The 14,095-nt window shown below is 43.1% G+C and overlaps 2 protein-coding genes across 4 annotated transcripts in view; one reads left to right on the top strand and one right to left on the bottom strand.

Annotated features, from left to right (window-relative positions):
* Positions 1–139: 139 nt before the first annotated feature.
* LOC135370538 (CD2 antigen cytoplasmic tail-binding protein 2 homolog) lies at positions 140–4,853 on the bottom strand. Of its 2 annotated transcripts, none has more exons than XM_064604319.1 (6): positions 4,746–4,853; positions 4,277–4,428; positions 4,001–4,167; positions 3,718–3,925; positions 2,383–2,640; positions 140–1,311 (listed from the first exon to the last, which is right to left on the bottom strand). In XM_064604319.1, exons 2-6 carry the CDS (start codon positions 4,425–4,427, stop codon positions 1,115–1,117), a joined length of 981 nt encoding a protein of 326 aa, XP_064460389.1. In that variant the 5' UTR covers position 4,428; positions 4,746–4,853; the 3' UTR covers positions 140–1,114. The 2 variants fall into 2 exon arrangements, with proteins under 2 accessions (XP_064460389.1, XP_064460388.1); XM_064604318.1 differs by having other exon boundaries at positions 4,590–4,842.
* A 196-nt stretch (positions 4,854–5,049) lies between these two features.
* Positions 5,050–14,095, top strand: part of LOC135370535 (GATOR complex protein Iml1-like) — a 33,520-nt gene continuing 24,474 nt past the window's right edge. For both annotated transcript variants that reach the window (XR_010415368.1, XM_064604313.1), the window contains exons 1-12: positions 5,050–5,195; positions 6,411–6,498; positions 6,641–6,690; positions 7,915–8,000; positions 8,084–8,167; positions 8,380–8,429; positions 9,968–10,178; positions 11,696–11,838; positions 12,339–12,526; positions 12,598–12,732; positions 13,214–13,275; positions 13,354–13,424. Coding sequence is in view for 1 of the 2 variants with exons in the window: in XM_064604313.1 (XP_064460383.1) it covers positions 5,153–5,195; positions 6,411–6,498; positions 6,641–6,690; positions 7,915–8,000; positions 8,084–8,167; positions 8,380–8,429; positions 9,968–10,178; positions 11,696–11,838; positions 12,339–12,526; positions 12,598–12,732; positions 13,214–13,275; positions 13,354–13,424 (1,211 nt within the window). In the remaining variant the exon portion in view is untranslated. The remainder of the gene's footprint in view (positions 5,196–6,410; positions 6,499–6,640; positions 6,691–7,914; positions 8,001–8,083; positions 8,168–8,379; positions 8,430–9,967; positions 10,179–11,695; positions 11,839–12,338; positions 12,527–12,597; positions 12,733–13,213; positions 13,276–13,353; positions 13,425–14,095) is intronic.

Here is a 14,095-nt window from a genome sequence, read left to right as displayed (position 1 = left end):
TTCACTCATAAGGGGAGCTTCACAAAACTGTAGAACTAAGGTTCTGCAACAAAGGTTCTCCACACATCACTGTCTCTGTTCTTCCCTGTGCACTTCCTATAAGTGACTAGACAGGAAGGGACACCTTCTGGAGACTAGGTATGATTCAATGATTCAACCAGAATTTTATTGGTCTACTGAATGGACAGTTCATGCTGGGAATTCTGGGAATGGCACACCTCACACAGCGTATCACTCAACAACAAATCTCCGGCGCTATGCTTACAGTATCTACAAATGACACCTGTTGTATTAAAATTGGAAGAAACAAAAAAAAGGTGGGGAGAGGGGCTCAACCAGGTTTACACAATGAAATTAAAATTATATTTACAGCTGATAACGAATAGGGCACAAGCCCTGAATCGATTGTACGTAATTACCAGAAGCACACACACACACTCCTTAGGATAAAGGCATGCTAACACAGCACCTATTAACGTTAACAGAGCACATTAATACCACTGTCACATGGGCAGTCTTCAATGATCGTTGAAACCAATGGCCATTGAACTAGGGTGCCTGAATAGTAGCTCCCTCTGTGCAGGGTGGAGTCAAGCAAACACTGCCATTTTGAAGCCCACACTCACCATGCATGAATGCTGTGTTCTGATTTCACCCTCTTTCTCAAACCATCTCTGCTATATATTTACTGAACTCTGAAATGTAGTGTGTAGATAAGCGAATAGTTACACTTTTGTGAGTGCATTGCGAGCTGTGCATGGGTGTGAAGATGTTGGAAATTTGTAGCAGACGGTACAGTTGTCTTCGCCCAACACAGAGGGAGCTAGTATTCAGATATCCTACATTGAACGTGCGCGTAGCGCCACTAGGCGTGTAATGTGTCAACTTGCCAGCGCATTGAATCTAATGCACTTTGAGAAGATGACACGTTACACTTGGTGGCGCCACGTACATGTTCAATGACCGTTGGTTTCAATGGTGATTGAAGACGGCCCTTGTGACGGGGGTACGGCATTAACTCGGGGAGTGAGCTTGAAGGTGCAGCAAGAATTCATCGCAGTTTTCACAGCATTTTACACGCACACACACACATTCTCCACACACAGGAACGAGGTCAGACATAGAGGTCAAAGTCGATGCGCCTTGAACTGTAAAACGGAGCATCTGTCTCGTGAGCTTTCCGCACCCAGACGCCACTTTCAAAGTAACCGTCCCTCACCCACTGAAGCATCTCCGAAGAGGTGTGTTTGCCGTAGATCGGGGCGTCGTCCGTGTTTTCCCACTTGAATTCCCACAGGACTTCCTCATTTCCTGAAAGTGACAACCGTCTATGGTGAGTTCTTCCTCGACGATACAATGCAGTATTGCCATGCTGCATTTTCTGTCGTTAGGGTGTCAACACAATGCGGCACCTTTTCAAAAAAATTCTTCCTGAAGAGTCAGAGTAGAAGGAGGAAACAGATAGAGTTACTAAATAAGCTTCGCTTCAGAGTAGCGACACTGAATTCCACAAGCAAGGAGGAAAGGCAAGAAGAGGCCATTTTGTGTCCACGCTGCACTAGCTTCACCTGACGGCGCTCGCGATGCCATCTATTGAGTGCGCGTCGAGATGTTCCTTCTCTTGCAAGCAGCTAATCAAGCTAGATACCATGACAACTTTGAGCTCACTTTGCCCTCCTCAGGGAGCCCTCAAGGGCAGTACATAGATAATGCCGCAAGAAAATCACACACGCTTACCTAATCCACGAACACCACAGCGAGCATTGTTATTGTTATGTTAGCGGTCTCTGCTCCTCAACTCTGGATGGCGCCAGCGTGGAGTGGAAACAAAATGGCTTCCCTGCTCCCCTGTGGAACTCAATGTCGCCACTCTGAGGCAAAGCCAATTTAGTGGCTCAGCGTGGTAGCCAGAAAAATATTTCAGGTGGGGGGTACTTTACATGGGGGAGAAGGATTTCCCCCCTTGTTTCCCTCTCCCAAATGCAGTACCAAAGGTACGATCTGGAGGGGGACTTGAACCAACATCACCTAAAAGAGAAGGCCTCTCCAATATCCCCTTGCCCTCGCAATACATGAGCCTACTCGTGTGATTTCTCTCCAATGAAGCGCATGTCGACTGCTTTGCCGTCGACCGTGTAACTGGTCGTTTCGTTTTCGTGTAATTGGCCGACGCCCATCCGAGCAAGATGACGTTACACGGAGTTGCGCTGGCCCTCTGCCTAGGTGGTGTTGGTTGAACCTGTTTTTTGAATTATGCCTTTTCATGTATACACCAGCTAGCTCGCCTCATTCTGCTTCGTTCATCAACAACACTTAGCCGAGGCAAGCTACGGATATTGCTGTATGGAAGACCGCAATAAAGGAGCTAAGGAGATGAGTTACCTTTTGTATCTTCATCCTTTTTCTTAGTTTCCTCAACCACTTTGGTCTCATCCACGTCGTCTGCAAACATGTCAAAGCATCCTTCCGCGTCGGCAGCTTCCCCTTTCCGCTCTTTTGACTCGGTCAGGTACTTCAGCCGCTCGAAGGTCTGCTGGTAAATATCCATGTCCCCGGTAGCAATGATTCTGTCAGCCAGTTCTGTCATTTTCAACAACAGCTCCTTGTTCTTGTCCCCGTCATCATCGACTCCATTGTTGCCTGCGCCATTCGCAAGATGTGTTACACAAAATCATACAACTTTGCACATTTTGCACATGTGATGTAAGAAGTATGGTCCTAATGACGTAGCTATTATGATGATCACATTCACAGAAAAAAAAAAAAATTGCTCCAGCAACCATATTCAATAATATTAGAGGTGCGACAAATCCAGAATTTTGCGAATCCGAATCGAAGGAAGGTTCTGCGAATCCACGAATCTTACGAATCTCGGATCTTCAAACCTTTTCTTTAAAAAGAGTTAAAAAAGCCAAGAAAAGAAAAAACTTCTATTGGAGAGTGTTTCGAAGCAGAATACGATATTGAACGTATATGAATTGGCGCTTGCCAAGTGCATTTTCATTTCAATTTCATTTCGTTTTCAGATTTTTTTAGGTTTTATCCCCAGTGACGATTACATATATCGATGGGTAAAAGCAAGTCTCACTGGAGTGAACTCCAGAAGACACGTATATTAGAAAGGTGCAGTGCCTTTAACCGATTTTGTTTGCATGAAAACAGACACAGTGGAATCTCGGTAAATGGAAGTCGCTTGAATAGATCCGCTGCAGGGACGGAACAGTAGCCACAGACTTGTTCGGTTCTGTATTGATGCAAGCGTAAAAATGTTATTGGTTAATCAGGATCAAAATTCTGGCATCTCCGGGTAAATGTGACTAAGAACGGAGCACACTGGACTCTGCAAGCCAAGATTGTTCCCACCTCGGGAGTTAAGTGTTCTATAACAAAGATTGCAAAAAAAAAAGGCAGCAGTTTTTGTCAATATTTCCCCCTTTTTGTAAACTAACATATGCTACAGCAATGTGCACATGGGTTGTGTACAGCTTGTGCATTTCTGCACATGACAGCATTTAGTATCCTACACCATGTTTCCTCAGTAAATAAAACTCCCGATAAATGGAACAAACTTTTTTGTTGTCCCTTCAGGTGCCATTTAGAGGCACTCCGCTGTATCAATTTCCGAGATCTGCAGGGACCACATGCGTGCAGTGCACTTTGGAAGAAAATGTGCAATGCAAACTTGAAGTTATGTTTAAGTAATTTCAGAAATGTTACTTTTTGGCTCTTCATCTTTCTTCTTCTTCCACCGGTTGATGGTGGAGTCCCTTTTTCCCCCGCCGAGCCTCTTGATACATCGGAGAACAGTTTCTCCAGGACTCATAATTTCAAGCATCTGCTTGTAGACGGCGAAGACGTCTTCTTTCGCTTCAGAGTCATTTGAGTTCTCTGCATCTTCCTCTACCTTTTCTTTTCCGTGTTGCACCTAAACACGAAGAAAGTACGAGATAGGGCTTTATACAGCCTGGCGTTGAATTATACAGTGCGCAAAATTTACTACCTTGACCCAGTCAATATTGTCGAGCCAGTTATCCCTGATTTGCTCCGTGTCCTTGTTAAAGATGAACATTCCTTCTTTGTCAAAATGTCCCTCCTCCAATTCGTCATCCATGTTGAAGGGAGTGATTTTAATGTTGCCATCGTACTCAATAGTTTTGTCCTCTTGACCTGCGCAATTCAACAGACAAATACGCTCGTAATACACAAAGAGTAGAACATTGGAGATGTACACTAAAGTAAGGGGGTACTGCAAAGCTGTGACATGTTTTTCACTTGCCTTCAACTTCTTCAGCATTCAAGAGATTGTATTTGTTTTCATTCTCTTCATCATCCTCTTCATCACTGTCCAACGAGTTCTTAAACTTCTTTGAGCCCTCTGTGGCAGGCAGCTCAGCGTCATCAAACTGAAGTCGTTTATGCGAAGCCATCCTGAGAAGCAGAGCTCACGGATGAACATTGATTGGTTGATTGCCGGTACTGGGCACTAGTATGCAACGTATGCTTAGCGTATGCTGTGACAATGTGGGCAAATACACTCAGAATAAGTAAACGAAGTACACCAAAACCAACGGGGAAGACCGCATACGCACATTTTGCCCAGTAAGGCGCGAGATAGTACTGCAAGTGGTCACTGTGTTTACCGTCCGTTTCGGCGCGATTTATTAATGCAACACCCAAATTAACTAGGCAGCTGCATCCCTTGAAAGCTGAATAAGCACGAGTATTGCCATCAAACACACAGATACCTTTCTGAACCACTTCAGAAACACGATATCGCAGAAATTTAAATCCACATGCGCAAACTACGCGAGCCTTCTGTTTTTTGTTTACTTTTCTTTTACGATAAGTTCCCTCACACGAGAGGAGGAAAAACCGAAAAACTAAAAGAAGAGGAGTCCAAAGTATTTTAGAATTTGTTTAGAGTTAAAAAGTGACAATAAATAGCGTTGAATTAGCAAGAAATGCACGATTAACGATTTGCCTTGAAACCCTTCTTCAAAAAAGACGGAAGTCACACGAGAGAGAAAAACTTTGGGGCCAAACTTCCGGTCGTTGGCATGATGCTTTCCGAAAGTAAACCGCCCGCATTAACGATATGTGTGCGTAGAAAACTTTATTTCATGCCATGTTGTAAATAAGCAGAATAATAAAAATGAAGCTGATGAAATTAATGCATCATCCCAAGACGTTCTGTGGTAAGCAGGTCTGTTGTCATCTCCTGGGAGACGCACAGGACACTTTACCGTAATGTAGTGAACTGACTGTAGTTGTAGTAGAAGATAAGAATTCATATTTGCGGGGTAAAATACTTTACTTTGAATTCTCACTTCGTAAGGCATTCGCTTGGATGCCCTGTTTCGACAAGTAATGTGTTGCACTAAGTTAAGCATGAGTGGTAAATTACTAAAACCTAAATGAGACTTTGACGGCTTGCCCTGTGAGGTTTTCTTCGTATGCGGCCCAACGCATAAGAAGAAAATCCATCGAATTTTTATATTTTTGCAGCTGAACATGAGTTGAGCGAAAGGTACACAGGTAAAGGGGTGGATTTAAGGGGGGGGTCCGGATGCCCTGACCCTTCCCCCCTCAATTTCAGTTGACCTGCATTTTATCATTTACTGGTCTTCAAGCAGGCTCTGCCCCACTTCGCTTCTACATCTGTGTCATCTGCTTGAGTCGTCGATGTTGTGTTGTGTTCCTTGTTTCATCAGTCAGCAAGCCTGCATTTATGCCATCTTATCAGTTACGAACCCATTGAACTACAGTTCCCCCTTCCCTTGTGGTGAAACGCTCCACGATACCCCTGCGTACCACGATACCACGGTACTGGTCAAGTCGTCCACTACCTGTTTGTTGGGGGTTATAGACACGCAGCTCTTTTTTCGGTTCTTTCGAGTTTTCCAAAATACTTTAGCCTCACATAAGTGAACAATGGCTAAAAAGAATCAGCTGACAGGCTTTCAACAATCTGTCGACAACCGACAACAATCGACAGCCGATCCTAGGTACTGATTTTTAAGGGTCTTCCAAGGGCCCACACTTATAGTGACTTACCACAACGGCGTTTGCTTGTGCGAAGACTGCTAGGCACTGTCCAACCCCAGCACTACAGTCGGTGACAAGTAGTGAACAAGAAGGCCAGTACTGGGCACTGCCAAGTGACTTTTTGTTAGGCTTATAGGAAAAAAGGACACTTTTGTGTATTGCAGCCGATCATCAAGATTGATGCCATAGCATGCAGGTGTTTTTTGCTGGCAAAACAAGTTGAGCCACTTGCAAATGATCAGCCCTGCTCCTAGTTAGTCCAACAGTCTTTGTATCGTTCCATCAGGCGCTCAGCTCATGTTGTATAGGCCCTCTTTCCTATGTTATAGGTACCATTTTGTCCTCAACTGTTACCTCCCTTTCAGATGACAGCATCATCATAAACGGGAAAGATTACCCAGCACTGAAAAATGGAGATGTCGTGGAGATATATCTTCCTGACGACGCATTCAGGTGAGTCACACGGTTGAAGTTTGTTTTGTAATCTTTGGGACTTATTCACATTCTTTGACCTCGAGCGTGAACGACATTGTTCGTTTATACAGAGTACTTGTTCTCGTGTAAGTATTTGAGCATCCTCTTTCTGTTTCCGTAGCCGACTGCTGGTCCAGGTGACAAACATAAGGGACGACTCTCAGCAAAAGGGTACGTGTAAGATAATTCTACGGCGAAATCTCAGTGATACAACTTTCCCAGGAAAACAAGAAAATTGTACCGCGTTAAATTGCAGAATCCGGTGAAGCATTATGGGATGAAAAAAAAAAAGAACTTACGAAAAATTGCTTTGTGTGACCCTTGGCAAGATCACAGCGCAGTCACACTTCTACGTCCACTGATCCGTAGATATAACCATACATGGGCACACCCGTAATCATAGGTGTTATACACAACTAGAGAAAAATGCGAGGGCGTGGTCGGGCGGAATGGCACCAGTCTCATTTTGCGCACATCGTACTTAGAGCCTGAAGTTATAGGGTTTAACCAGATTCTTCCCTGAATTTAAGGCTGCCTCGTTATGGTGAAACCCGGCAAGTTGCCCACACTGAGACGTGTGTAGGAGTGCACGCTAACTTGTTTGGCATCAAATGTAGTTACGTCACCGTTTGCACCAATCCAGTACAGTTAATTTGAGTAACTGAGCCTGATTTCTCCCCGAATTTAGCACACTGGAAGTTTTTCCACCCGAATTTGCATGAATTTAGAGCTGATGTTTATTTACCCAATTTTTGCCTCTGAATTTAGAAAAAAATATATTTCCAGAAACATTCAGACTCTAATTATACTGTATGTGCGCAATAGCATCATTGGTGAGCTAATGTGGTTTGCAGCAGGAAGTGAGAAGCACTACAGTCAAACTCCTTTATAGCGAACACCTTTTTAAAGAAAATACCACTACAGCAAATTTTTTTTGCGGTCCCGCTGGAGCCCTATAGGTCCAATAATGGACATCCTTTTTAACGAAAATACCTTTACTGCAAATTTATTTTGCTGTCCCCTGAGTTTCGTTGTAAAGGAGTTTGACTGTATCTACTAAAGCAATATCTTTGAAAAGATAGCTTGAAATTTTGAGTGGCAAATATGCGTTGTTTTCACAGCGGTAGTAGATTCACTTGATGAAGTGCTGGCTCTGCATGAAAGTCTTGTTCATGTTAATTGTAATAAAGTGTCCCTACCTGTTTTACTTTCCCTCAGTGTAATCACAGTTAATAGGACTGGCGTTGCTTTTTACTTTGTATTGTACAGGGATAGTACCATTGAGATTTTATAGTGAGAGAAACGAAATGCTGGTACCTCTGATTTGTACCGGGCGTCACATTGGGCAGACAGTGATTACGTTGCATTGTACAACGATGCTTACCTATCGTGCAGACACAATTAGCGTTGAACAATGCCTGGCAAATATGTTCCAACTTCGGGCCTACGCAGACGTCATTGTCAACCGTGTTGACCCAAAGGTACGCAGACTGATGTCTAAAACTCCCCTGGAGGTCCTCACATTTAAACATCCTTATCTCATTCTTAAATCACTCTCATTCAGGCAGTTGCTTTGGACTCAGTGGAACTCATCTTCAAGGACCACTATCTTGCAAGGAGCGACATGTGGCGTTGGAAACAGGCCATGGTAAGTTCCATTTAACCATTCATGAAGGTCAGAAACGTCAAATGTCTTGGCTACAAGTTGCTGTTGTAGCCTGTCTACATGTTGTCTAATCGGAGGAGTTTGAATAGAACACCTCCGTTAGATGCGTTGGGCAACTGCATGCATAGTACTGCACTACTTTTGAGTGAAGTAGGGGTTACATTAAATGCCATAACTACCCATATTTTCTGCAGGTTAATACTTGCGTGTATCCGAAGAAAGTCGTTGAGATTCATGCTAGCAGGTACGTACCAGAATGGCATTCTTTCATCAGCACCTATTTTTTTCAGCCCTCTTGTAATTACAGTAGAACCCCTTTGTAGTAAACTCTCTGGGACCATAATGAAATTTTACTAGATCAGGAGTTTTATTATATCAGGTGTGCCATTGAATGTATGGGATTCTATCGGGACCACAGTTCTCGTTTACTATAAGCAGAGTTTTACTACAAGAGGAGTTACTATAAAGAGGTTCTACTGTATTTTACTTTATTTTAACTTTATGTCTGCTTGTTCGTTAATGGCACGCTGTGGTGCTGCCTGAAGAAATTTGTATATCATTTCCAGTCGGTGCTACCACTTCATATTAACATCCTGTATCATAATGCGCAAAGCAATGCCTGATATTCATGTTAATTGTTATGAAAGCCATTATGTGCAAATCGTGCATGAAATATGTTGAGAAGTGCGTGTTGCTTATGCAGTTGCTCAGTAAGAGGCAAAATGGTGGTGGCTGCTGCTGTTGTACATGGATTTACTAGTTGCTCAAACATCAAGGATTGTGAATGTAATGCTACTGTAATGATAATACAGAGTTCAGGGGGAGGGTATCGTTCACAAGTGGGTTCTTGTGGTTACAGGTTTCATTTTCTTTTACTTTTTTTTTTTTTTCAGAGGCGAAAGGGTTAGAGATCTCATTTTATTTCAGCAGCGGTAACAAATGCCTAAATTCAGATGATTTTGCACTGCAAATCAAATCACGAAGCGGTTCTGAATGTGAATCAGGGAGTTAAAAAGGGGGGAACTTTACTGCGTGTTAACCATAAAACAAACAGCTCTGTTTGCAAAGTTGTATCCCAGCAAGTTGTGGAGTGACATATACATGGGCAGGGTTGGTATCTAATAGGTGTGCTCTTTAGTTTGTTTCGTTTGTTGTTTTCCTTTTTCTTACATAATTCACAAATGCTGTGATATATCCAGTGATGGCCACTAACTACTTCTACAGTAGTTTAACTATAACTACTAACTACTTCGTGATGGAGTAGTTTAACTAGTAGTTCAACTACTTTTCAGGGGAGGTAGTTAAAACTACTTCTATAACTACTGCAATGTATTTTAACTACATCTCTAACTACTTAACGTTGTCCATCAACGCCAATCCCATTCTGTAGTGTTCTTGAACACCTAAATATGAATCACAAGCAGCGGTAAAAGAGAAGATTTAGTACACATGAACGGCACAATTGCTCTGCACTTCCGTTCTCATCAAACAAGTAGCTCAAGGAAGCACAATTGTGCTGTAAAGCTTGCGGCAAAATCGGAAGTAGTTGGCGCCTGCAGTAACCTAACTACTGTAGTTAACTACTCGAAATAGTAGTTTAACTAGTAGTTGCACACTACATTTCTGCAAGTAGTTGATAACTACTTTTTAACTACAATCAGGTAGTTTAACTAGTAGTTTAACTACATGTAGTTAACTACTGGCCATCACTGGATATATCTGTGGCAGCTTTCACGTCATCTACGACGCTAAAAAAAAAAGAGTTTTACAACTTTGATGCAGGTTACAAGTGTACGAAATGTGGGCTCACGGAGAGCAAGTAGCCTCGGGCGTCATCACGGACGATACGAAGATCGTGTACCGCTCTGCCAGCAGCATGATTTACCTGTTCATTCAGATGAGCTCTGAAATGTGGGACTTCGACATCAACGGGGACCTCTACTTCGAAAAAGCAGTCAACGGTTTCCTGTGCGACCTCATTGCAAAGTGGAAGGTAACAGAGTGCTGAGACGACAACATGTTGTTGAATTACATTGTATAACACCATAGTACGGCGTACCAGCGGCATTGCCGGGCGGGTTAGAGCGTCCGCTCATTGGGGGTAGCCAAGGTCATGCTGAAGACTGCTGTTTGAGGTTTTCCATGGGTTTTCCGGAAGACCTTCCAGACAAATGTCGGCACAGTTCCCCTTGATGTTGGCCCAGGATGCACACTAACCCCACCTGTCCCCCACTCCTTCCTGCTGTCCTCTCTCCATCTATCCGTGTCTGTATGCCACTCAAAGCTTAGTATAGCCTACACAAGGCCATACTTTTGGGGGGGGGGGGGGGGCGTAAAATTGGGCAGTGTCATGTGAAAGGGCACATATTTCGGGATGAGAAATGAAGAACAGAGTGCTTCTCACGTTTTGGCAGTGTCAAGTGCAAAGTGATTAGCACTCTCCGTTCCTGGCGACTGGATCTGCGCTTTAGCGAATTCGGTTTTCAATGTGCTTCCAGGTTTTGTCAGAAGCGACGACGATACAAATTGGGGTAAAAATGAGTATTACCACATTTAATCCTAAAACACAAGGCTGTAATAATAATAATAATCCGTACTCTTGTTTTGAACATCATGAACAAACTCCTTTTGCTCAATGGGTGTACTTAATTATGGCATGGCTAGTGATTGTTCCCAAGTACAGAGTTGCGTACCAACAAAACGGGTGGCCATTTTGAAACAAACAGATCTCACCAGGAAAGCTTAACACAACAAACAAACAAACTGTTAATTGGTACTTGCAAGCTCGTAACAGAAGCAGCTCGATGCTACAGCACAGAATGCCACACTAGGTGTATCTAGGACAGTCTGACCTAGATTCATTATCATTCACATTGGCTTAGTGGTAGGCAGTTAGTTGATAGGCAAGGTTCCACTTCCCTTGCATGATACTTCGACGAGCTGGTCTAAGAATATCGTCATTTGGTTTGGTGAGAGGGAAGAAAGAGTACATGAAAGAGGGGGTGATGTTGATGAGCTGAACTTTTAGATGGAGACCTTCAGAAAGTTGTGAGTCTCAGACGAACTGCAGTAACTAGCTGCTCCGAGGGTAGGTTTGCCACCAGGTTGATATTTAACCGGCACGGTTTGCTATTTGTTACTCATGCCAGTTGCCATTCGAAACATAATACTGGCATCGTATTGCCGATTTGTTACCGCAGAACTCCTTTCACGGAGAAATTTCCACAAATTTTTTGTGTTGCTTGGAAGGCAGTTGGGGGAAAAATATCTGCTGCTGAGTGAGCGCTTTCTCTTCTGAGGTGCTTGTCTTTCACCCTTATTTCCCTCTCTCTCTTTTTCACTTTCCCAATCTTGTGCTCCTCCGCTTCCTTTTGGTCTGACGCACACAGCTGGTAACTGTTTGCACTTCACGACAAGCGGCTCTACCTTCCAGTAACGTGTCATACGAGAAAATGGCGTTCACTTGCGGCTGTCTGACTTTTGCTCGTTCTAACGAAAACCATATTGCAGGACATGAAATGCAACCATGACATCACCATAGTCCTGTTTTCGAGGATATTTTACGAAGTCAAGAGCAAAGATCAATTTCCAAAGCACATGACCGAGTGCATACAAGTAGACCACAAAGGGCGTTTCTACGAGGACTTTTACAGGTGAACACACCCTGCATTTACGTTTCAGATATTCAGCCGCATTCTATCAGAAACCTGATTGTTGTACGAACTCCCGTATTTGCTGCGAGACATTTACGATGAACCATGTGCCGCTCAAACTAGAGCCGACACAAAGGAGGCGGAGCCAAGGGCTCATTTCTGCAGATTTTCAACCAGTTTATTTGAGTAATTGTTGTTGCGTTACATGTGCTATATTGCCAGACACGCATAAAAAAAATATATATGTTGGGTTGACTTGGGAAACTTTGGAGTTCTATTCAAGAAAATAAATTTCCATCAATGGAAATAAAATAAAAATCATACCAATATGGCGGCAAATGTTCCCGGCAGGAAAAAAAAAAATCCTTTGACCGCATGTTTCTTCGTTGCCTGCAATATTTACTGTGAATTTCTGTCATGGTTGGTGGGCCACTTTGTATACACGGTTCTCACTTCGAAATATTAGGTGCCCAAATCTCACAAAAGCCTCTACCATGCAGGGTTGCAGTTCAAAATGAGCGCATTGACGATTGGACCCAAACCATTCGTCTACTGAAAACCTTATTCAACCAGTACGAGCACATAGTCCTGGATCACCACAAGCGTTCGGATGTGCGCATTCCAAATGCAGTAATTTCCAACTCTTCACAAGGAAACTTTCTTGAGGTGCTCAACATGTCACTAAATGGTAGGTACCCACCACCGTCTTTTTTGTTTTTGTTTTGTAATTCTTACGTCGTGTCTTTCTGATCTTGCAAGTGTTTGAGAAGCACTTCATGGACCGGAGCTTCGATCGTACCGGGCAGCTGAGCATCGTAATAACACCGGGTGTCGGTGTCTTCGAAGTGGACAGGGATCTGACCAACATCACGAAGCAACGAATCATTGATAATGGTATGACTACCATATTTCCACGATTCTGACTGTGTATGTTATGCTCCTGAAAGTGCAGAAAACTAACAATAGATGCTGATTCTACCACATGAGTGAAAAAAACCTGAAGGATGAACACCGTGTACCTCATAAAACTCTTTTTTTTTTTTTTAATGCATATTTCAGAGGGGACAAACAGTTGACTCAGTCGCAGCTCCTTGTATAGGGCCTGAAGTTTTCGTGTCTTCCTGTTTTCCTTTTCTGTTTTCGTGTCGTGATTCACGTCGTCTCATGAGTAGAGCATGAAGTTTTCGGGAAATATTTTTTCCTCAATTCGGGAGGTAAAAATTGGGTAAAGAAACATGCACTCTAAATTCATGCGAATTCAGGTGAATTCAGGTCTGCTATGAAACTTCATAATTACTTTGCATACAAATATGGCATGCATTAGTCATGTTGCAACATGACCTAACTTTCTTGCCACAAATGCTCGCTTCTTCAGGGATTGGTAGCGACCTTGTCTGCCTGGGAGAGCAGCCTCTGCATGCTGTTCCCCTGTTCAAGGTAACTACCAGTTCCACGCAAACTTTGTTCTGTGTCGCGAATCTGAACTTCTTTCCCCCTCATTCTCACGTTACCTAGTTCCACTCGAGACACATCTTGGGAGGCAATTTGAAAGACGACTACAATATGCCCCACTGGATCAACTTGAGGTACAGTAAGTGAATCCATGCTTACAAACAAGAATGCGAAGCACATTAAAGGGGCACTGAAATGCAAAAATTAAAAACATTTCTTACAGATGAAAGATACTGTTACCTTGACACCCGCACAAAAGGAAAGGGGGTCATCCGTTGTGTCATTCGTGATTTATGATGGAATCAAAGCGCAATTTACGCTTTTTTTTTTCTCCCTCCCCTTCTCAAGAAAGTTGACCATGTAGTGGGGCTCCCCTTGGTCGCCTCAAACTTGTTGTCCAATCAATGCAGGAGATCTTTTGAGGAGTCCAATCGGAGGCCTCTCTGCATCGTCGGGCTTCCACAAATTGAGAGGGCAAACCTAAATTGGGTTTCTTTTACTCATAAATCATGAATAGGGCCTGACTTTTTCGGGTTTTATTTTTGGCCAAATTCGGGGGGTAAATATCGGGTGATATTTTTCAATTGAAAATTCGGGTGTATTCAGGTTAAATCCCGTTACGGCATATTCTGTCGTCAGGAATTCGGGTGTATTCGGGTGATTTTTTTTGTTTGTTTGTTTAATAAAAATTTGTCTTAACATGGAACTAATGTTTAGCAATGTTATCAAACTTTATTTTAATGCACGCTTACGAGTGTGCCACGCGACCCGGAAGTTTTCGGGTAGATTCGGGTTAAACCCGAAT

Source organism: Ornithodoros turicata, chromosome 10 (assembly GCF_037126465.1).
Source record: "Ornithodoros turicata isolate Travis chromosome 10, ASM3712646v1, whole genome shotgun sequence".
Taxonomy (NCBI): Eukaryota; Metazoa; Arthropoda; class Arachnida; order Ixodida; family Argasidae; genus Ornithodoros; species Ornithodoros turicata.
This window is presented reverse-complemented; position numbering and strand designations above follow the sequence as displayed.

Bases quoted from the DNA above. Each gene is read 5' to 3' on its own strand.
- LOC135370538 (XM_064604318.1), bottom strand. The intron at 3,926-4,000 runs GTAGTAAATTTT...CTTCGTGTTTAG, and splicing joins ACAATATTGACTGGGTCAAG to GTGCAACACGGAAAAGAAAA. The intron at 2,641-3,717 runs GTAACATTTCTG...CGAATGGCGCAG, and splicing joins GAAAGATGAAGAGCCAAAAA to GCAACAATGGAGTCGATGAT.